Here is a 21,793-nt window from a genome sequence, read left to right as displayed (position 1 = left end):
AGAAAGCCCCATCCCCCTTCTGCCACCTTCCCTCCCGGTCCCCTAGCAAAAGCCATCACCACCCATCCGTCCCCGCCTACCTTGGTGATCTTGGGCTCGGTGCAGCGGCTGTTGCCACTGCTGGCGTGCATCCAGCTGCTCTCGTGGGCCAGGCAGTGCTGCCGCAGCGAGCACCGCTTCTCCAGCACGCACCAGCCACACTCGAAGCGCGGGTCGGCCTTGAGGCACAGCCCGCAGCTCTCCCGCAGGGCCGAGCACTTGTACAGGTGGGCTGCAATGGCAGGAGGAGTGTGGGGGTCAGCACGGCTCCCCCAGCCCCCGGGCACAGGGTTTTGGGGAGAAGGGTACCTGCTCTTGCCCCTTCTTGCTCCTCAGCTCCCAGGGGGACTAACCTCCAAGAGCAGAAGGCACCAGCACCCTGGACTCAACATCGAGGCAGAGCTCTGGGCTCTCTCCCAAAGCTTCTTGGAGAAAAGCCTCTTGTTTATAAATCTATCTGATGGATGTAGCTGGAGCATCACTCCCTCCCCCAAGGCACTGGTGCAAACTGTGGTCAGGACAGGGGAGAGGGGTGGGCTGGAGGCTGGCAGGGGGGCAGGGCAGGCTGCTTTCCCACCCCTGTCCCATCCCTCACTCACCCTGGATGTTCTGGGGGTTGTCGATGACGAAGTTCCCATTCCAGACCACAGACAAGTTGACTGGCAGGTCACTGATGTCATTCCCTTCATAAAAATACTGCAGGAGGAGACAGAAGAAGGCAGAGCCCATTAATCAGTGAGGTGAAACACTGGTGAGGGGCATAGAGAGGTGTAGGACCCTGTTATGTGGATGTCTCACATCAACCCAGAGGAGAGGGATGGGGGTCTGGTTCAGACTCGCTGGCTACAAACAGACAGGTCTAACAGCTACTGGTCAAAACATTGGATAAAGCACATGCAAACCAGCAGGGTGGACTAGCAAAAATAGATAAATACACAAAATAGATGGTTTCTAAATAGACCCAAAACCCATTAACCCAAAGATCTGAAGCTGCTGCTGATGGGAGAGGAGAAAAGAGACAGTTTCTGTGGCACACATACCTCTCCCTGCCAGGCACCCGAGTCCTCCCCTGTATTCTCCCCACTCAGTCAGATGTTCAGGATCACATTTGGGATCACACTTGTCACTAGTGAAGCTTGGGAAGGACATAGCTGGGCTCCATTGGTCCTTCCAGCCGAGCCAGTGCCTCGTCCCCACCCACACCTCTCTCCCCTTCCTCAGTACCCAAGCCCCAGTCCCAGCAGCCCTATCAATATTCCCCGCACAGCCCCTGCACGCGGGCGGAGAGGTTTAATCGATACAGAGGCAGGAAGGCAGTCGGAACCGTCCCTGACAGCTAATGACCTCCTTCGGCAAGAGATTCCCCGCTCCTCGCCCGAGAAAATGACAGGCGTGTCAGGAGAGATTAAATGAATGATTCATGGGTTGCTGGAGTTTGTTAGGGAGCGGTGGACACGCCGGCAGCAGCTCACCCAGCCACAGGCTGGCCACAGCCCTGCCACCTCCTCCAGCCAGCCCCAGTGTCACCTTGCACAGCCCCAGTGCTGTACCTGGAGAAGGTGGCCTCAATTTTTTCTCCAGCACTGCCCTGGCTGCTGCCCCACAGAGGACATTTGTCCCCTGTCAGGGACAACTCTGATGGGTCTGCTCTGCTCAACCCCCTCCACAGGAGGCAGGAACATGAACCACAAAGGAAGGCAGTATGTCAAGGTGGCTGTGGGAAGCAAGAGATACTTGGGTCCTTCTTGCCTCACCATCAGAGTTGGTCCCTTCCATGCTTAGTGTCGCCCAACTAGGCAGCATCACCAGCCACAGTCCTGAATCAGCATCAAAATGGGACATGTGCCAGATGTGAGACATGACTACAGCAATGCTACATGAGCTGGGGAGGGATGCAAATGAGAGGCCAAGCCTGGTCCCTGGTTACATCTCCACAGCTTTCAGCTAGTGGTCCTAGGGGCCACCACACCCAAATGCAGGGTGGAGGACCCCAAGATGCAGCCCTCCCAGGAAAGGAAGGCTGCTGGTCATCAACCATACACAGCAGCTGTAAGGCATAAGACATTCAACTGCTGTTTCTCAACCCTTTATTGAGCACCCAACAGCTCCACCACCAACTCCCCTCTCTAGGAAGAGCCCAATCACCCACCCCCGACCATGCAACCTCTCAGACATGGCACTTCTCCCAGTGTTAGCTCAAAGGACCTTCAGCCACATCCCTCACATGCATCAACTACAACCAGAACATTCCACTCACTAGGCCTGGGAAGACAGAGCCAGAATAGGGCTGGGAGTCCAAATCTGTTCACCTTCCCCTACCCTACACCCACTCAAGGACGTCCCCAACAGGACCATGATGAGCTGGCCAGACCATCCCCTGGCAGCAGGAGGGAGCACGTGCTGGGGAGGGCGGTGGCTGTGCTGGAGCAGAATTTAGCTGTGACGAGCCACGTGGCAGCATAAGTGAAATTGGCATTTTCAATTTGTACTCTGACATGTCTCATTTGGGGCCCTGGCATCTCGGGAAGGCATCCAGCCTGCAGCTGTCCAAAACGCTTATTTGCATCTCTCTGCCCCGGCTGCTTTTGGAAATTAGTTCTTCTGGGAGGTGGGCTGGAGGAAGAATAGGGAGAGAGGGAGGGAGAGAATTAACTCTTCCTGCACCAGCCCAGAGACAGAAACAGGGCAACGGCACAAGAGATGGTGTGTCTTTTGGAAAGGACATGGTGCTGAGGATGCTGAATTTGCCATGGCAGGGAGTGGTCAGGAGCGCAGAGCTGTGTGGGGGGGAAGTGACAGCCAGGAGCAGCAGTCATGGCCCTGGCTGGCATTTGCAGGGAGGGATCACCAAGGGAATGCAGATATCAATGAACAATGTGTCATTGGCATCTGTGTGTCTGTCAGCAGCCTCTCATCTACTCTGCAGTGCCGGGAACTGGGTCCATGGCTTGGATGCTGGCACTGGTCCCTGTAGGATGCCAGAGTCAACGTGATGGGACCTGCCATAGCATGGGCAGGAAGGTGCCCTAACTCCAACCACGGGCACAGCCACAGCCAGGGAGGTGGCAGCAGCCCAGCCCTGGCAGCTGCACAAAGCACCGGTCACTTTCTGGCCCTGAAGGCCCCACAGCTGGTGGGAAGCAGGCCATGGGGGTGGTTACAAGTCTCTCCATCCCATCCAGACAAGAGCCCACAGGCAGCTAGCAGGTCCCATCACACTGGCTCCTCCCTGCCTCTAGCGAGCACAGTGCTAAACATCCATTAAACACTTAACTGTTATTAACTTCCCAGCTAATCAATGACTGTGGCTGGCAGCGATCTGGAATGAGCCATGGGAGGGGAGAGGAGACTAGGGCTGGTTTGAGCAGGGGGATGCACCAACTCTGATAGCAGCCCTGCTATCAGACCACCTTTCACTCCACATGATGTGACACAGCAGCTGCTGTGGGGCCAAGTTATGAGAAAGGAATGTTTGCTCTGGAAGCAAAAAACAACAGGCACAGCCCTGAGAGCAAACCAGCAGCACCCAGAGAAGTGTGCTCATGCAGCAGGGTCCACAGAAGGGGATGGGAGAAAAGATGTCATTGAGTGAGTCAGCAAGAGAGATGTGATCTGCTTGGCTCCTTACCAAATGTGACCAGCCTTTGCAGCCCTCTCTGGAAAAGCCTACAAAGCGAGCATGGAAGGGCCGAATGAGAACACACCAGCCCCACCAATGTGGATACAGCTATTGTCAGCAAGGTATTCTTCTGCAGGGACGTGGTTCAGGCAACAGGACTTCTCACCAAGCCTTTCTCAGGGTTCTTCATCTAAAACTTATCTCAGTCATCTTCCCAAATAACAGTCAACAACCTCATGTGCTTCTCCCAGCTCCAGTTCACAAGCCTGCCCTGTCCCTCTGTGGGGAATGCCCACCAGCCCAGCACCCTGTGAGGTGCCCACCTCCCCTGAAGGTCTCACATTTAGTTCTAGCAAGCTCACAGCTCACCCACCAGCTAGCAGCATCGGCCACCCAGTACCCCTTGGGCTGAGGGCACTAGCCCAGCCCAGTCAAGGCAGGTGGCCCCACAGCTATCACACATCAATCCCATTCCAGCCACAACCCAGCACACGAAGGAAGGGAGGGACCCTGTTCCCAAGGAGGGCAGTAGACAGGCTGCTCCTCTGCCCTCTGCAAGCAAACCCACACATCCAAATTTCCCTCGCAACGCCCCCTCCCTCTCACATGCACCTTCCCCTGGGCTGCATTTCTGGAAGAGCGCTTGGGCTGCAGCTGTGTCCTATTTTTCTGTAGTTGATGACCTCAACTCCTTCCCTGCACTACGGGGACAGCAGTAATGTACATCGCGTCTCGCCAGGGCTCAACTGCAATTCATCATTATTTTATCTGCTGGAATTTAATTGGATCCTATCAAACTCTCCTGATACTCCCTTTTCACTTTAAACACTGCTGCAGGAAAGATAAATGGAGGCACCGCTAAGACGGAGAGCACGGTTTTGTCGGTGAACGGTGCTGGGGTTGTGGGCTCCAATCCTGCTTCCCTCTCCATGGCTGGTTAATTAGAGATACACACACTGAAGGTGTGCAGCACTCAGAGCAGGGCATGTGGGTATGATTTATGTCCCTCTATAAATACACCCTAGGCCTAGTAAAATACCATCATCCACACAACAGCACAACTTGACGGTAACGCTTGGCCTCTGATTCTGGATCTCCTTTTGCTCTTTCACATAAATCTCTTCCTTTCCTCCCCCATCACATGCAAGCTTCTTCGCCTGGATTCCTCTTGTCTGAAATTCAGCAGGGTGTAAGTAAGAACCCAGGACCCTGGGAACACATCAGAACAACGCTCAGGCTCCACTGCAGTACAAAAATACCCAGGAAGAGTAAATCTAGCAGGTTTTGCCTATGTTCCCAGCATCTATGCCTGGGGCTGGGCATCCCAAGTCTCTGCATCTGCAGCTCTGGGTACCACTCACACGCCAACCCCATTAGCCCAGCTTGCTTTGCATCTGCATCCTTTTGTCACAGGGAGAAGCTGCTCTGTGCTTCTCCCAGGCAAACATCCTGACCCAAGCTCAGGCAAAGGGAAGCATCCTCCAGAGTTGCAGCTGAAATGGGTGGGCTGCCCATGCCAGGGAGATCAGTGAGGAAGGAGCCAAAAGGGAGCCAGGGAACTGACACAACTGCTCTTCACCATGCAGGGCTTTGGTTAAAAGAAGAGGGAAACAATTGAGGCGTGAGGTTTAATTTAAAGTCCTGAGATGACAAACTCAAATGCTCATGGAAAGGAGATCAGGGGTTCTTCCTATTTTCTGTTTAAAGGGAAATTTTTATATTTCAGTCTTAGGAGGAACATTCTGGAGTGAACAGCCAAACCCTTGGCAGGAAGAAACACCTGTAGTCATTTTGCCAAGGAGGAAATCCAATGAAGTCCAGTGTTACAAGCAGTTGTGCAGATTTGGGACTGTGGTACTTTCCAACAACAAAGCTACTTTTTGCGGCAATCAGAAGGATAAGCCTTGTTGAGGGGATGGCTGATGGGAAAGAATGGGCAAAGGCAGAGATGCTTGAAAAATGAAAATCAGGAGCATTTCTCCATACTCTGCTGCAAGAAGCAAGCCTGGAAATGTCTGCCTCCAGAAGATTTAAAGTAACCAATTAACAAAAAAATAAGTCTACTAGCAAAGAAATTTTTTTCTTAATTAGGCATCTCTTTCTTCTTCTTTAGGAAGCACAAAGAAAATCATTATGGTTGCTTTCCTTTTGAAAAGTAGAAAGATTCCAAGGGGAGGAGGCAGAAAAGGAGGGTAGGAGTTTGCTTCTTTTTTGCCCTGGGATGCATGGGGACCACCAGGCCTGGTCTCCCTTGAGACTGCTGAAGATCTAGTGTCTCAAATTATGTTTATAGTTGACACTCAAACCTTAATGAATAGACTGCTGAATATTTAACCAATATGTCCTTTCTTCCAAGTGCTAACAAGCCATTGGAGTTTGACAAGCACTAAAACGAAACAAAAGACAGAGTTTTTAGGGGCTTGATTTATTAACCCTCCATTCACATGAATTTCAGGAAAGCATCCCTAATTCTGAAGAGTAATAAACCTCTTGCTTAGATCCCATTGAGCTCCTGGGAACAAAGGGGCTTAAATGCCTTCCCAAGGCAGGGACATCCATTCCTCAGTTGCCGGCTGGGAGGGTGACATCCTTTCCCTGTTTTTCCACTCATCAGAGTGTCCTCCACTCCAGACAATACCCCAACTCCTAACTCAAAAAATAAATCATGACAGAAGAACCAGGAGGGTCACAGGTGGGTGACTGCGCATGAGCCTGAAGTGCTATCAACCAGCCAGATGGACTGCAAAAAAAGACGGGGAGGAGACAAGCATCACAGAAGTGTGAATCTGAATCCCCCACACCATCAAGCAGCCTGGCTAAATGCCCTCAAACGTTAAAGCAGGCGAGCAGACCCTGAAAGCAAGACAGCTTCTTTCAAGCCAAAACTCTCTCTTCCATCTGTGAAGCCACCCTGCTTACAAAAGTGATGACTCCTGCCTGAGACCACGGCCCCATGGAGCTGCTGCCAATGGCTCCTGCACCCCTACAGCCTGCAGTGCCTCCTTCCTGCCCTCCAGCCAATTTGCTTTGCTAGCAACTTTCACAAAATCATAGAATGGTTTGGGTTGGAAGGGACCTTACAGATCACCTAGCTCCAAGCCCCCTGCATGGGCAGGGACACCTCCCACTAGACCAGGCTGCTGAAAGGCCCATCCAACCTGGCCTTGAACTCTTCCAGGGATGGAGCATCCACAGCTTCTCTGGGCTGTGCCACTGTCTCACCACCCTCACAGTAAATATGTCTGAATATCTAACCTAAATCTACCCTCCTTCAGTTCAAAACCACTACTCCTCATCTTATCACTCCATGTCCCTGTAAAAAGTCCCTCTCCAGCTTTCCTGTAGCTCCCCTTCAGGTACTTGACTTTTGGGTCAAATGTCCATCACTGTCAGCCCAGGAAAAGGTTTCGGTCACTTCAGCTCTTCAAGGGGACCCTAGGACAGGCAGGCACACCTCAGTAAATGAACTAAGACAAACCACATGCTAAAGAACTGGACAAGAGGGAGCTGGCAGCTCTGCCAGCTGCAGGCAGAGGAGACCTGGCAGGAGGCTGCGCTGGCCAAGGGGCTCTGACCATGAAGTGGCACACAAGATGTCCCCACAAAGCTGAGGACCAGCAAATCACCACAAGGGATGAAGGTCTGCGCCAGCATCCACTTCCCCCTGGACTTCCCATGCCCTGCACAGACATGGCTTTGGCTCCCAGGTGCTGACACAGCCCTGTGCCCAGCCAGGTTCCTGCAAGCTGAGTTCTCTCCCTTTGGGACAAAGAGGCTATGTTTCTTCCACCCTTTGCAACAGGACAGTAATTCCTCCAACCTGTTTCCAGCCCTAGGTGCTCCAGCAGTGGAGCCAGGCACATTTCAGAACAGCCCATAGATAATCCAACAGGTACCTGGTGTAAACAGCCTCCTGCCAGGACAGAACTGGCTCAGCTGACCCCCAGGAAAACTCCACATGGCTGCGATGCAGACAGAGCATCCAAGCTTGTGTATCAGCAGAATAGATCCCAGTGAAGGGACCTCCATCACGGTGACATCTCTTTGCACACACATTTATCATGTTCCCGTGATGTCTCTTCACATCCAGGGGTCTGGGTCAGACCCAGTCTGCCCTCCCTGAAGCTCACACTTCATGCTGCTGCTCGTGTTCACCTCCAGGCCAGGCACAGACCCACTAACGTTTCCAGCTGCTAGCTCAGGATGGGAAGCATTGCTGCTCCTCACAAACTGAGGATCACCAAGAAAAAGCCTCACCAGCATGGCATCCCCCCAGCACTGCTGCCCAGGACAATTGGCAGCAGTTTGGGATGCTTGTCCTACCCAGGAGCCCCACAGCCCCAGAAGTGCAGGAGAAGGGAGGGAACCAGGGCTAATCTTCAATGGCCTCTAAATGTCACTCGTGCCACCAAAGGACAAGGGAGCAGGGATCATCACTGGTGTTAGGCTGCAAATGAGCTTTCACAGTGTGAGTGATGGAAAACAAATTTTAAAAGGATTAAACAGGAGGGAGAAGGGAGGGGTCAGCTCCATGTGGGTGAGGGCAGGTTGGTGCAGAGCCCAGCAGGGGAGCAAAGGAGCTGAGCAATACGAGCTTCCAGGGGGGCTAGTAACACCTTGGGTGGGTTTGCTCGTGGGCTTGGTGCTCCCTGCTCAGGCTGCTGCACAGCAAAGGGCACACACAGCTCACCCAGGGGCTGCAAAGCACCCTCAAGCTTAGGGACAAGGCAACTGGAGAGGGCAGAGTTCCATGTGGGAGAGAGCTTAAGTGACAGAGCTGCAGGGAGCAAGGACAGAGAGCAGGGAGCAATGAACCAGCAGGGCCAGGATGGAGGGCAGACAGGGGGGTGAGGCAGCAGACAAGGGCTGCCAGGGAAGGACAAGGGCTTCTGGGAGGAGGGGAAGTGCTTGTGGGGCTGGCAGGCACTGCAGCACATGGAGGGGTGTGTTCAGTGGGACATGGAGAAGGTGTTAGCTCCATCCTGCCTGTAAAGTGGGATGACTTGGTGTCAGGGGGAAGCAAGAGCAGGCAGAGAGAAGGGGGAGGAAAGACTCGTGTATGTCCGGGCCAGCTGGCTCCAACCCAGGCAACTTTCTTCAGCTTTCCAAAGCCAATTTCCTTGGAAGTGTTCCTAAAGCCTGATGGCTCCCCCGGGACATCTCTGGCATTGATCCAATCCAGAACGACCCCAAGCAGCAGCCTCCCCATGCACATGGGGGGAGCCCACCCCACAACCACCAGAAACCACCATTACTTGCCCATGGGAGGACAAACCTGGCCATACACTGTGCCAGGGTGGTCCTGGGGCAGGGCAGGAACCAGCAGCCCACAACCAAAGGCCATATGGAGGCAAGCTGGGCACTCACCGAGGTGTTCTGGCACTGGATGCTGGTGCTGTTGAAGCGCAGGGCAGTAACACGGGTGGTGCTGCCAGGGATGTGGAAGATGCACTCGTAGTTGCGCTGGCCGGACTGTGGCTGGGGCAGGTTCTTGGCTGTCAGGGTGATGGGTTTCACCACACCCACAGGGATGTAGATCTGCGTGGAGGGCAGGATCTGGGGGCAGTCCTGCAAGGGAGACAAGGGGCAGCTAATGAGAGGAGAACATGGTGCAGCCTCTCCCAGCACACTTATGACCCCTCCTTGGCTGGCAGGCTGGGCAACATGCTGCATAAATACCACCCTGAGCACACTTTTTAGTGAATCCTATGTGCAGCTAACTTTGAAGCAGCATCTCATGGTTGCTCTTACCAAAGCCCTCAACACAGAAAAGGAGAGCGCAGAGGTCATCTGGTGACAGGGCAGTGGGGTGTTTTCCACAGCTCACTTTTGATCCAGGTGGGAGGTAAGGAGAGGATTCAGCTATGGGACCCGCAAGCCAGCACTGGGATGGCAGCATACACACACTTGGGTAGAATGACTGGTAACAAGATGAGCTTCAATGCCATCACTGCCATCAGTAGGTTTCAGAGTTAACAGCAACTGTGCTGTGTACTGTTAAGCTGCTCTCTCAGCCCTCCTGTTTCCCTTAGAGTTTTCACCCAGCTTTCCCTTCACACGTGGACAGAAAAGCCTTTTCCCCCTGTGATACTGCAACGTGCCTCCGCAGTGTTGCAGAGAACCTGCTCTGCAGTGAATTTTGCTGCCACCGCTTCTATCTATGGCCAGTTCAAAGCAGCGTCACCTCAACCAGCCCTGCAGCAGGCTGCCCAGAGAACAGCACCTCCAGCCAAGAGATGATGCTGAATCCAAGCCAGGAAGGAAGGTAAGGGCAACAAGCTCAGCATCACAAGTGGGAAAAAGCAAAGAGCAGCCTGTACTGGTTCATTACTCCTTCCCCAGCCCCAGGGAAGACGCCACTGGGAGGGCTTTTAATAGCCACAGGCTCTCGGCTGCCCCAGAGGAGCTGGTGAGCCTTGCGTGTGAAGCACAGGGGAGCAGGAGGGAGCAAAAATAAATGAGCTCAGGCAGCAAAACAGCTCTGCAGCCCCAGCGGGTGCCATTTTGGTAACAACAGCCTGATGCAACCCAGTGCCAGCTTTGCTGAGCCAGGCAGAGGTGTTGCACCTACAGCCATGACTCCTGGGCATGGTGGCTTGAAATAACTTCCAAGGGGGAATAATGTGTGCTGAAGTGAGCTGCTCCAAAAACAGAAACAGCAGCAGCAGGGTCGGACGCAGCTGCCCCGTTGTTCTCACAAGGCACTGAAGGCCACAGCGCGGCTGCGGGGGCAGCTCTTGCCTCCAGCCCACCAGCAGCCACGTGTGGCCAGTGCTGCCTCCTGCCACCCCTCAGCGAGCCGGGTGGGACCCTGCACAGCACTTGGCTGTACCTCAGCTGGTAGGACTAATCTAACTTCCAAACAACGCAGAAAAATTAAGAAGTAACTGTTTAATTTAGCAAATATTGACAGAAAGCCCCAACTTGTTTTATTCTGTAAGTTTCCTGTTCTTTGCAAGCACAATTTTTAAGTGAAGAAACAATTTATCCCCAAAACCTGCTAAACAAAATTAAAGCAGAGAGGAACAGTGGTGTCAACCCACACCCAGAGATGGTGATGGGGATGGGACAGTCTGGGGACGCTCAGCCCTGCTGTGCCATCTCCCTGCTCTGTATCACAGCTGTCCCTCTGCAAAGGGGGACTTCATTTTTCCCCCCTTTCAGAATCAGCTTGAGGCTCACAGCAGGGAGACCCCGTGTGCTCACTGCCCTTTACAGTGTCCCCTGCCACTGCAAGGTGGTCACTCCCAACCAGCTCCCAGCTCAGAAGTGCTGATGAAGGGAGGAGTTCCCCACCTGCTTGGTCCCCTTCTCCATATTAAAGGGGGATCCCATGGAGCACACTCATGTTTAGTGAGGATTAGCTCCCGGCTCACTTTCCAACACCTCCACTTCCTCATCTTTCAGGGATTATTGCTGCTGGCCCGGTCAGGGCAGTAGGTAAGTCCATGCCATCCCAGCTGGGCTCACCACAGATGCTCACAAGAGCAGTGCCCAGGGAAGTGGGCACGTGTCTCCCTCTCTCCGTGCAGGCAGGCGAGCTCGTTTTGCTGACTCGCAGATTGAATTGAGTCCCCCCCCACCACATCACATGCTCCACATCTGCCAGCAGAAGTGTCTCATCCAGCAAAAATGTCAGCCTGCGCCCAAACAGGAAGCACCTGGTGCTGGTGGGCGCCCGGGGTGCCCAGAGGGGTGGGGGCACTGGGACAACTCATTTCCCCTACAAGCAATTCCAACCACTGGCAAGACTCGCCCCAGCATTGCCCGACACTTACATCTCTTAGGAAGGGCCACGGAGCTCCCTGTCCTGCCAAAACCAGCCCCCCAGCCCAGCAGAGCCCCAGCTTCCAGGGCAGGGAGTTACAAAGGGATGGGACAAGCAGAAAAGCAAGATCCCAACACACATACATTGCCAATTATTGTACAACTTGGATTTCCTCCATTAAAACCGTTTTTCTAGCTGGATGAGAACACGACAAAGGTGTCCTACATTTGTTTGGAGAGGTAAGAGCTTCCGAGTGATGCTGAAAACGCTGCAATTTGGGTTTCTGCAGCAGCTCCCAGCTCCAGCTAAAAGGCTGTACCATCAGTGGAGACAGGGGTGAAGGCAGCCTGGGGCTGGCCTTGATCCTGGCTTTGAGGTTCCCTCACAAAGTGAGGTCATTCTCACTGGTGGGAGAATGAAGTACAAACACAAGCTGCACCTGCTTAGACTGAACCCACACACTTGGTCCCTGCAGGCCAGGGGCCTTTCACCCTCCACAGCAGTTCTGCATCAGCAGGGACTATACCAGAAGAGCAGCTTTTCAGGATGGGAGACTCCAGCATCCACCACTGAGCACCATCAGAGAGGAAAAGCAAAGAGCAGCCTGTGCTGCTTCATCACCCCTTCCCAGCAAGCCACAGAGGAGGGTCACCTCCAGAGCCCAGGCTTCAAAGCCACCGCAGCCGTGGGCAGGGACATCCTTCCTGCTGCTGCAGTTCCCAGGCATGTTTACATAAGTGATGACTCCTACCCATGCCCCATTCCTGCCCTGCCACCCCCCAAAAATCCAGGCAAACATCTCCAGCATGCTCAGAACAGAGTGCCATGGGTCGGTTCTTTATATCTTCACACAAAACATTGCTTTCCCATCTAGGAAACCATGGGAACCAACAGAGATGGAGCTAAGTGCTGCTATTAGCCCCTGTCCCTGCCTGTCCTAACCAGAGCCCACCACACTCCAGCTAACACAGACAGACCAAATCCTGCTTAAAATAACTCTCCCAGTTAGCCATCCTCCCACAGAGAGGACGGTTCTGGACATCTACCACCAACTTGACCAGTGGTGCCATGGGCTGGCACCAAGTCCTCCCCACCCACCACACCACCCTGCTGGAGACTGGGACAGGGACAGGATGTCTCATCCCAAGCCTGACACACAGCCCACTGCAGTGGTCAGTCTGAGGATATCTGACCATCCTCACCAGGAACTGCTCAAGGCCACACCAATGTGCAAACAGGCTGAGCCAGGCTGTCCAAACCTCAAGCCAGGCACTGATCCAGGTCTCAGTGTGACCAAAAGGTCTGCCCAGCGACAGCCTGTCCATGCTTGGGAGCAAGATGAGTTCCCAAGCAGCTGGTCCGTGGGAGAGCTGCATGTGTCCCAGAGACAACACCCTTGGGGGTACAGACAGATGCTTTTGGGTTTGCTGGACAGGGAAGAGGGAGTTGCCCAGCAGCCTCTCCATGCCCTCAGAAGGGGACTGGGCAGACGAGAGCCACCAGGCTCAAGTGGTCTGGATCCCACGTGTCACATTTGCAGAAGCAATGCCAGGGCTGGCTGGAAGTGCAACCTCAAGAGCTTCTGAGATATCTGGGACAGCCCAATCCCTCCCCAGATTTTTTAAGGCACAAGCTAGGTGAAAACAGCTTTTTCTGATCTTTTCACATTACTAAATTTCCCCTCATGTGGTGGGTACTAGGCTGGGCTTTTCCAGCTCTCCTGATGCCCTTGGCTGAGAAACAAATTCACTCAACTTCATGCTTGGAGCAAGAATCACAAGAGCCCAGCACGGGTCAATGCAGGGACACCACCATCATCTGCAAGTCCACCCCCTCCTGAAGCTGAAGCACCCAAGTATGAGACCTAAGCAGCTCCCTTTGCAGATTGTAAAGTCCAAATGTTCCCCCACAGACACAGCAGCTCCCCTGGGAGAGGCTGCAGAAGCAGCAGGACCAGGTGCTCCAGCTTCCCACAGGAATTCAGTGAGTTGACCATGGCTGGACACCAGCTGATATTCAGCCACAGTCAATCCACCCCATATGCTCAGCCCCAGTACACAGGAACTCAGATGCTCCTCCATCCCATCCCTGCACAAAAGTGATGGTGCTACTGGTGGCTGGGCAATGGCTGAGTAATAGCCCAGCTCTCCCACTCTCTCCTGTGAGAGCTCTCCAAGTGGCAAGAGAGGCAGAGGGGGAGGAAGGGGATAATGAAAAATTCATTGGGGCATCTCAGCCACAAAGGGGGACACGTCTGGGATGCATATGACTCCGTGCATTCTCTCAGCACAGAAGAAGGGGGACATGAGGAGGGGGGGACAGCCCTGATCTAAAAGGACACCCACAGGACCACAGTTCCTCACCAAAGATGAGGGCAGACCTCAGAAGACACAAATTATAGGGGATGGATATTCACTCAGAGATGCTGCTCCTCTCAAGTGGGAAGATGCAGAGGCAGGCTTCCTCTCACTGCCAGCCAGGACAGCAAAGACCTTGGGGAACATCTCAGCTGCTTGCCTTCACACATGGTCTATGAAGCAGAGACAAGCCTTTCTTGTTCTTCTCTGCTCCTGGGGACCAGTCCTGGCCTGGGAGGCTGGCAGGACACAAGCTCTGCTGGAGCTCAGAGACCAGAGTTTATAGAGATGATCTGGGCAAACACTTTCTCCAGGAGGACATCCATTTGAGCTGCTTTTGTGAGGAGAGCATACACTTTGCTCCCAGCAGCACCCATCAAGCAGCAGGACCCTTCCCACTGGGCCACCACACAGGCCACTGAAAACCCAGGCAAGTTCAACCAGAGCCCCCTTCCAGGACAGAGAAGTCCTTCCCAAAACTCTCCCTTCAGGACCTGAATCAGCATTTGCATGCCAGGCCTCCAGAACCAACCCAAGCAGCAAGCAATGCCACCACAGGCTGGGGACACCAGGACCTCCTCCTGCAAGCATGGAACTGACATGTTTCCCCAGTGGATGACACGGATTCTGTGCAGGATGAACCCCAGCAAAAGAACATGTTTCTCAGCAAAGCATTTGAGATGAAGAAGGCGTGAGGTGTAGCGAAACGGTTTGTTTTACGGATTTCAACCTTCCTCTCTCCGAAAACAAGCTGTTCTGCAATGACAGTTCAAGCTTGCTCCCTTCAAAAACATCAAAGGAAAATGCTTTAGCATCTCTGCCTTTGTTTGTCTCTTCATTCAGCCTAAAATGCTCTCGGCTGTGCCCAGCTTCCCAGGCAGCCTCTCTGCAGTGACACAGCCTCTCCCCACCAGCACACAGTCCCAGCAGCGCTTCCCACTCCTTCATTGCTTCCCAGGCAGCCCCAGCACCCCAGGCAAGGTGCTGGGAAAGGTTTCCAAAGTGGTTTTCCCTGTTCTAAACCCTTCCCTATAGGGCAGGAGACTGCAACAGGAGAAAGAAGCCAGCTCATGTCACCTTACCTCAGAGAGCTTGACACGTCCCTCCAGGAAGGAGCAGTCGGCAGCGTTGTGGGTGCAGATGTGGCGGTACTTGCACCAGTGGCAGGGGAAGGAGCCGTTCACACAGGACAGGCAGCTGAGGACAGAGAGAAGCAGAGGCAACATTAGGGCTGGGTCCATGGGGGCACTTCTCAGGATGCTCCAGCAGGACAGCATCCTTAGGCAATGCCGTGTCCCTGGGTGGGAAGGACCAGCACACGTGGGGCAAGGGCTGTGCACCTGCAGGCTGGGAGGGGAGATGCCTACAGACCTGGGGCCCCTGGGTTCTGCCCATGGCAGAGTAAGGGGAAACAGCCTTCCCAGCATGGCCTGGCTGTGCCCCAGACACAGCAGCCATGCTCCCTCCTCAGCTTGGCAAGCAGTTCCTGCCCTCCCTGCTGCTGGGCGGGGGCCGAGCTCCAGACTTTAGGAGCTTTATTTGGGTTCGCTGAAAGGCGGTTTTAGCAAGAGGCGGCAGAACAAGGGCCCTGCACCGCGGGGGAACAGGGGAGAAAGGGCCAGATTAATGCATGTTCATTGAGAGGAAAATTATAACTGGCGAAAGGTTGGGTCAGATTAACATTTCGGGACTGAAGCGCCTTTCAGCTGCTCACAAAAGGTTGTGTGTGACCCCCTCCCTCAGCCACCCTCGTCCTCAGTCCTCTGTGGCCGCGCGTGCGTGCATGTGGCCACCCCCCTCCAGCCACAGACATTTCCATCTCTTTCCCCAGTCTCCTCTCTGGGCTCTTTGTGCAGCACAATCCCACATGTCCCCCTCTCCTCATATCTCCTGTGGAATTCACTCAGGCACCCAGGATGCTTGGGGCCCTGTGCTCTGCTCTCCACCCCTCTTAGCAAAGAAACTAGCCCCAGAGACTTTACACTTCTCCCTCCCTTGTACAACCACTCCCACAAGCAGCACTCCAACAGCCTGCCCACTTGCTAATTCCCCCCCCCCTCAAAAAAACAACACGTGGCATCCCTGTTTGCAAGCACAGGGGAATCCCAAGGACCCCCACAGCCAGAAGGTGGATTTCAGGGCTCTCACCCCTGTGTGGCTGGAAGGGGCTGAGCCCTCCCCACTACACTGTCCCAGCGCAGCAGTGAGGTCCCTCATTAATGCAACAAGCCTTCATGGAGCAGGTCAGCAGCAGACATGTCCTGTGCAGCCCAAGCTGCCCTCCCAGGGAGCAGATGGGAATGCTGCTGAGGAACAAGCTCAAAAGCAAGAAAAATAATCAGCCTGGCTTTAAAAAAAAGAGAGGGGAAAAAAAAAGCAGAGGCAGGACTGTGTTTCTCCCTAGAACATACCTGTTCTCGCTGATGAGAGCATGAACAGGATCTGGTCCAAAGCAATTATATTTAAACAAAGGCAGGTTCTTCCTCTCAACACAGCTCTGGCAGGAGGCAGGCAGCCTTGCCCAGCCTCATGCTACTCCTAAATCACAGCTGCCTCTGCCTCTACCCCCTGGGAAACAATGGGGAAAACATGGCATCACTCGGCCTGGCATCAGAAAGAAAACCTTGTCACTTTGGAGGTGCAGGGACAGCACACAAGAGAGCCATGGTGACAGGTAGCACCAGGGGCAGGCAGCACTGGGGTGCAAATGCATACCTAGGGCTCCCTCCCCGCCCTGGGGTTTCACATACCCTCACAGATACAGCAAAAGCTTCCTGAATCCATGCACACACACTAAGGAAATATTTAATTAAGCTGCTTGCAAAGGGGGCTGGAAGTCATTCCCATGTTTCGCTCACATTTTCACTTCCAAATGAACAGCCCTTTTAGCTTTACCCACAAATATGCTAATTGAGATGCTCCTTATGCAAATGTATGCAATTTTATTTCAGCTGCAGAGATTCAACTTAAAAGCTGAGCCATAGCCTCCTATCTCTGGTTGCTTTGATGGAGGGAGGTGCAGAGGGCGGGGAGAGTGGGGGACACAAACAAAGCAAAAGGATGGTTCCTGCCCTCCTGATAAGGGCTCAATCAGGGACAAGTAGGCAGACAAATCTAAAATGTGGAGGCAGCAGGGCAGGGAAAGCAGGGGTTAACCCTCCTGGAAGTAGAGCGACCACAGAGAGGTCATGTAAAAGAGGAGCCTGGTCCAAGCAGTTGCAAGCCATGTGCCGGGGCACAACCACCAACCCACTCATGAAATTAGCCCTCCTTAAAGGAGTGATTCTCCAGCCATCAGGTCTTCCAGGGTTTCCGAAAAGAGCTCTCACTCCACTCTCCACCACCTTGCCTGGCACCTCAAAGCAGTCGGGTGAAGCAGCCAGCACAGCCCTGCCCCGGGCACCCCAGAGCTGCAGCTCTGCTCTGCAGTTCTTCAGAGCCAAAGCCAAATCTCATCTGTTTTGGGTCCCTCCTCACCTGAGGGTCTCCTTTGCCATTTAAGTACTACACGTCTCAGCAGGTCTCCTGGTCTCCACTTGCCAAAGGACCTAAAGCACACCCCGAGATGCATAGTACCCCTCCTCCTTAAACCCTCCCAGCTGCTTTTAACTTAACTGAGCCATTTTTAAAGCCCCATCCTCGGAGATGGTTTTCACACTCTCCCTTCTGCCGAGGTTCTCCATCTGCCACAAGGACATCAAATGCCACCATACAAACACTCACTACCACACATCTCACTCCACAGCACCTCTGCTGCATTTAGAGCCTGGGTCAGAACCTCTCAGTTGGGACCCTGAAAAGTGTCAAGCAAGTCAGGGACCAGGTGCCAGTAACAGGGTGAAAGCCCATTTTCAGTCTGCCTCGTTCTTGCCAACTTCGGCATGTCCGTTTGATCACCCCAGCTCCCTGCAAGGCTGCCCAAAACCCAGGGTAGGAGAGGAAAGGGGCTCCCTGGCCACAGGTCAGGCTGGGTGGCACAGCCAGGGCCATGTCCCCAGTGTGTCCATGTGCCACTGCTGTCTGTTCCCAGCACAGGAGCAGGTTGCTCAGCAGCATGATGCCATCTGTGCCGTCTCTCTCCTTCCCACGGTCAGGCACTCTTCCCTCATCACTTCTTGCCTAAGAGGCTTTCATCACTCCTGATAATCAGAGGGAGGCCCTCCTTCATGTGTTGAAGTCTCCCCCCTCCCTGAAGCATGCCGAGAGTGCAAGAACCCAGCCAGGCAGAAAACTGATGCTGGGGGTGCAGCGCAGACACAGACCCACAGCTTGCTCCTCATCTGCCTAATTCCCAGCCCTGCCAGGGACACAAAACCCGGACTGGGCAGGGGGAAGGGGGTCAGACCCACTGCTAGTGCCCCCCTTGCCATCTAACGTCCTCGTGCAAGCAGAATGGCACCAGCCTCAGAGCTGCATTTCAGGATCACTGAGTGCAAAACACCCCCTCCCCAAACAAGTCCAGGCTTGCTGCTGTCCTGAAACGTCCCCCAGAAAGAGCAGGCAGCCCTGCCCACCTTTCAGTCTCCCAGGGGCAGAGCCAGAGCCTTCCCACAGCCTCCACACTTGCCCCCAACTCACTAGAAGACCTCCCGACACTGCTCCCCTCCACTTTCACAACCAATCCCAAATCTGCTGCAGCTGTGCTAGGGAAACACCTCACATGGCTGCAGAAAAGCAGCAGCATGGAGAGGGCAACAGGGCAGCGAAGGAGCATTTCAGAGCAGGATACATCTCCAGGATTTGGGGCAGGATCACAAGCATCACTGCAGGAAAAGCCCAGACCCAGGGGTGGCTTCAGGCACCAGCTCCTTCCTGGGTGCCCAAGCAGCTCTGCAGAAGGCACCTCTGGCCACCACAACAAGGTCATAGCTGTCTCCATGCCTGATCCAAAGTGATGGCACAGCTGATGGGAAGCACAGGAAGTCAGCAGCACCAGATCCTGGCTCCACACCCACTCTCCTTCCTGCACTCCCAGCCCCAGGTGTGCCACGCGCCTGAAGGAGCAGTGGGGAAGGTACAAAACAAAACTGCCATCTACACGGGTAAAATAATCCCGAGCAGCAAACACAGGAGGGACGGGGGTGCAAGCATCGCACACGCGTGTGCGCGCACACACTGAGGCTGCTCCCATGGAGCAGTGCATTCCTGGAGGAAGGACACAGAGCAAAGGGCAGGGAAGAGGAACAGAAGCAAGTTGAATGGCACCAAGAGCAGAGCAAGGGAGGTCCACTGAGAAGGGAAATGATAAACACAGTGCTGATGGAAACAGCATCTGCACACATGCAGCACAGCCTGCCTGCAAGACCCCAACTGCTCCTCAGACCTCTTGGCAAAAAGGATTCATCCTTAGCAAATACTCAACTCCGGCATAGCTGCATCTGGAGCAACAGCTGTCAGGGGTGAGGCTGTGCTTTGAGTTTCATATCCATCTCTCTGCCCCAGGAAGAGGGGGAAATCCTGAAGAGCAGCAGGAACAGATGGTTGGTGCCCCCGAAGCCCCTACAAGGGCCTTCAGGCAGCCCTGCCCAGACCTGAAGCTGGAAGAGCTGCAGGGTAGGGGATCAGCTCTCACCTTCCTCCATCCCTGCTCCCCTCAATCCATTTCTGCCCTTCCTTTTGTACCAACCTGACACTTGCCCGTCCCTGCTGCATTTTGCCAAGGGCCTTACTCTCAGGGTAAGGGTTGGGCAAGCAGATCTACTGCAGGGTAGTTCAGGACATCCATCCTCCTTGGACGGAGGATGCAGAATCAGGCCCTGGTTTTTAAGGTAATTAACTTGAAGCACCTTCAGCTGCCTCCCCTCACAGAAACACAAAACCAGGCTGCACCAGCCCTCCTCCTTCACAACAAATCTGACATAAACCAGGTTACCCTGAATGGTCTCTGGGGCCATCTTACCGGATTTTCCACCTGCTCCAGCCTAGGAACACACAGGGATCGGTTACTGCCTTGCAGCTCAGCCGTGCCAACTCAGAAACACTCAACTGCTTGCAGCTATCTGTCCATGGTTTCAAAAAGGAAGCATCTGTAGGCATCTGTAAATGAGCAGTGCTGGGCCAGCAAAGCAGCCAGGCCTGTGCAGGCAGCTCGGTGGTAGGGGCAGCCAGAAAGGCTGCAGTGAGAAGCCCAGCAGCACAGGGGCTAGCATTGCCCCAAGGGTGGCAACCGGTGCCTCAGCCACCAGAGCAGGCCAGCCCTGCCCTCCCGGCCCAGCCCTGCTGCTCCCAGCCCCTGGGACATGAATTAAAATCCCATTTACTTAATGGAGGCTTACAGGGAAAGCCTGACCTGTGGGATGGAGCCACGGCAAAGTCACATCTTTCTGGCTGGGAGGAGTCAGAGCTGCTTGGCATGTCTCCAGCCTTGGAGAAACTCAGCACTCTGCAGCTGATGGACCTGAGTGTCACAACCACCACTGCAGCGAGGCACAACAAGGAGGCTGGCACCACCATGACCACCTCCTGCATAGGGGACAGAGCACAGGGGTGCACCAGCAGAAGTTCCAGGCTGCTCTCTTGGCATCAGACCCGCTGACATGTGATTTTTCTCTCTTCCCCTGTGCCACCACCTGGATTTTTGCTTCCACAATGGAATGACTAGTCATGCAGGAGGGGAGTCTGATGATGCACTGGGCACGCTGGTGCTTGTAAAACCAGCAGTGCTGCAAAACCCACCCACAGCATTGAAGGACGTGCCAAAGGCTTTTGTCTTCTTCCCCGTCTCTCTCCACTTGCCATCCTCCTCCCCACAGCCACACTCTTCAAAAAAGACAAACCACGACAGAACTTAAGGAGCAGAGTTTCCAGAAGAGGAACCCAGAGGACAAACATGGAACAGTAAAAAGAAATACATCTTGGTACTCCCTGGAATTGCTCAGTGGCTTTCCAGGAGGATTCCTTACTTGCCCACCTCACCAGCAAGCTCGGGCTCTGCTGGAGGCAGGCAGGGAGCCCGGTGCTATGTCTTTATCTTGAAAGGGGACTCATTTCCCCACAAAGGCTTTGAAGAGGGAGTTCAGCGCTGACAAAGACAACCTCAACATCTGCTGGCGCACGCGCTGGACACGGGCTGACTCATTAGGTGATCAAAGGCACCAAGCGGTCTTTAAATGCCTGCACTTCATCGGTACCCCTTAGGAAACCCCCAAGGGAACCCACCCCCATCCCTGCCATGGGGTTTCCATCCTGTCCTCCACCACAGGAACCACACAGCCTGTCAGCAGGAGCTGTGCCTGTGCCGCGGGCTGGCAGCGACCCTCAGTCACCCACACCTCCCTTTGCAAGGGACGCGGTATTTTTCCTGCATCAACCTCCACGTTTCCACTCCCTGCTTCAATGCTTCTCTCACAGCTCAGCCAGAAACAAACCCTGCCTGAGGCACCAGCCTTCAGCAGCAAGGTGTCCAAAAGATGCCTCTGCCTGGAAATGCCTGCCAGAGCCCCATGGGAGCCCCAGTGCTGCCAGGGTGCAGTACACCAAGTTGGGACCAACAGAAGCTTGCCAGGTGACCCTGCTGGAGACAGGAATGAAGCCTCAGAGAGGGTGTGAGTTCCAGACCAGGGTTCCCAGGGACCCCACATGGAGATGTACCCGAGCAGCCAGCAATGCTGGTCTGCAATGGGGACAGTCCCATCACACCAGGTTACAATATAAAGCCCTGCAATAACAGACAGGACAGCAACAGGGCTTTACCTGGAAGGCATCACCTCAGCCTTGCCTGTCACAAGCCAAACACACAGACAGCACATCCTCTTCTGTATCCCTCCTTCCCTATAGGAGAAGGGATTAGACATTTCTCTTCTGCCACCCCTCCCTGGACCAGGCTGGTTCCAGCAGTCCTTGAAAATGCAAGGGAAGAAGAGTTTTGCAAGGCAGTAGGAAACAAGAGAGCTGGGATGCACACACCAACCCCACAGCCTGTAAAAGGGCTTTAGCAGTGAGATTTGGTGGTGCTTTTACAGGCATCTGCTGAAAATAGGAAGGGTGGGACTCTCCCCTGTGGAACTGCAT

At 54.2% G+C, this 21,793-nt stretch overlaps 1 protein-coding gene across 1 annotated transcript in view; it reads right to left on the bottom strand.

Moving 5' to 3' along the window:
* Positions 1-21,793, bottom strand: part of PLXNA1 (plexin A1) — a 99,859-nt gene that overhangs the window by 36,211 nt on the left and 41,855 nt on the right. The window contains exons 8-11 of the mRNA XM_009999278.1: positions 14,866-14,980; positions 9,026-9,226; positions 639-735; positions 81-271 (exon numbers count right to left, since the gene is read on the bottom strand). Of these exons, the coding sequence (XP_009997580.1) occupies positions 81-271; positions 639-735; positions 9,026-9,226; positions 14,866-14,980 (604 nt within the window). The remainder of the gene's footprint in view (positions 1-80; positions 272-638; positions 736-9,025; positions 9,227-14,865; positions 14,981-21,793) is intronic.

The sequence above is a fragment of the Chaetura pelagica genome, unplaced genomic scaffold (assembly GCF_000747805.2).
Source record: "Chaetura pelagica isolate M959 unplaced genomic scaffold, ChaPel_1.0 scaffold316, whole genome shotgun sequence".
Lineage (NCBI taxonomy): Eukaryota > Metazoa > Chordata > Aves > Apodiformes > Apodidae > Chaetura > Chaetura pelagica.
This window is presented reverse-complemented; position numbering and strand designations above follow the sequence as displayed.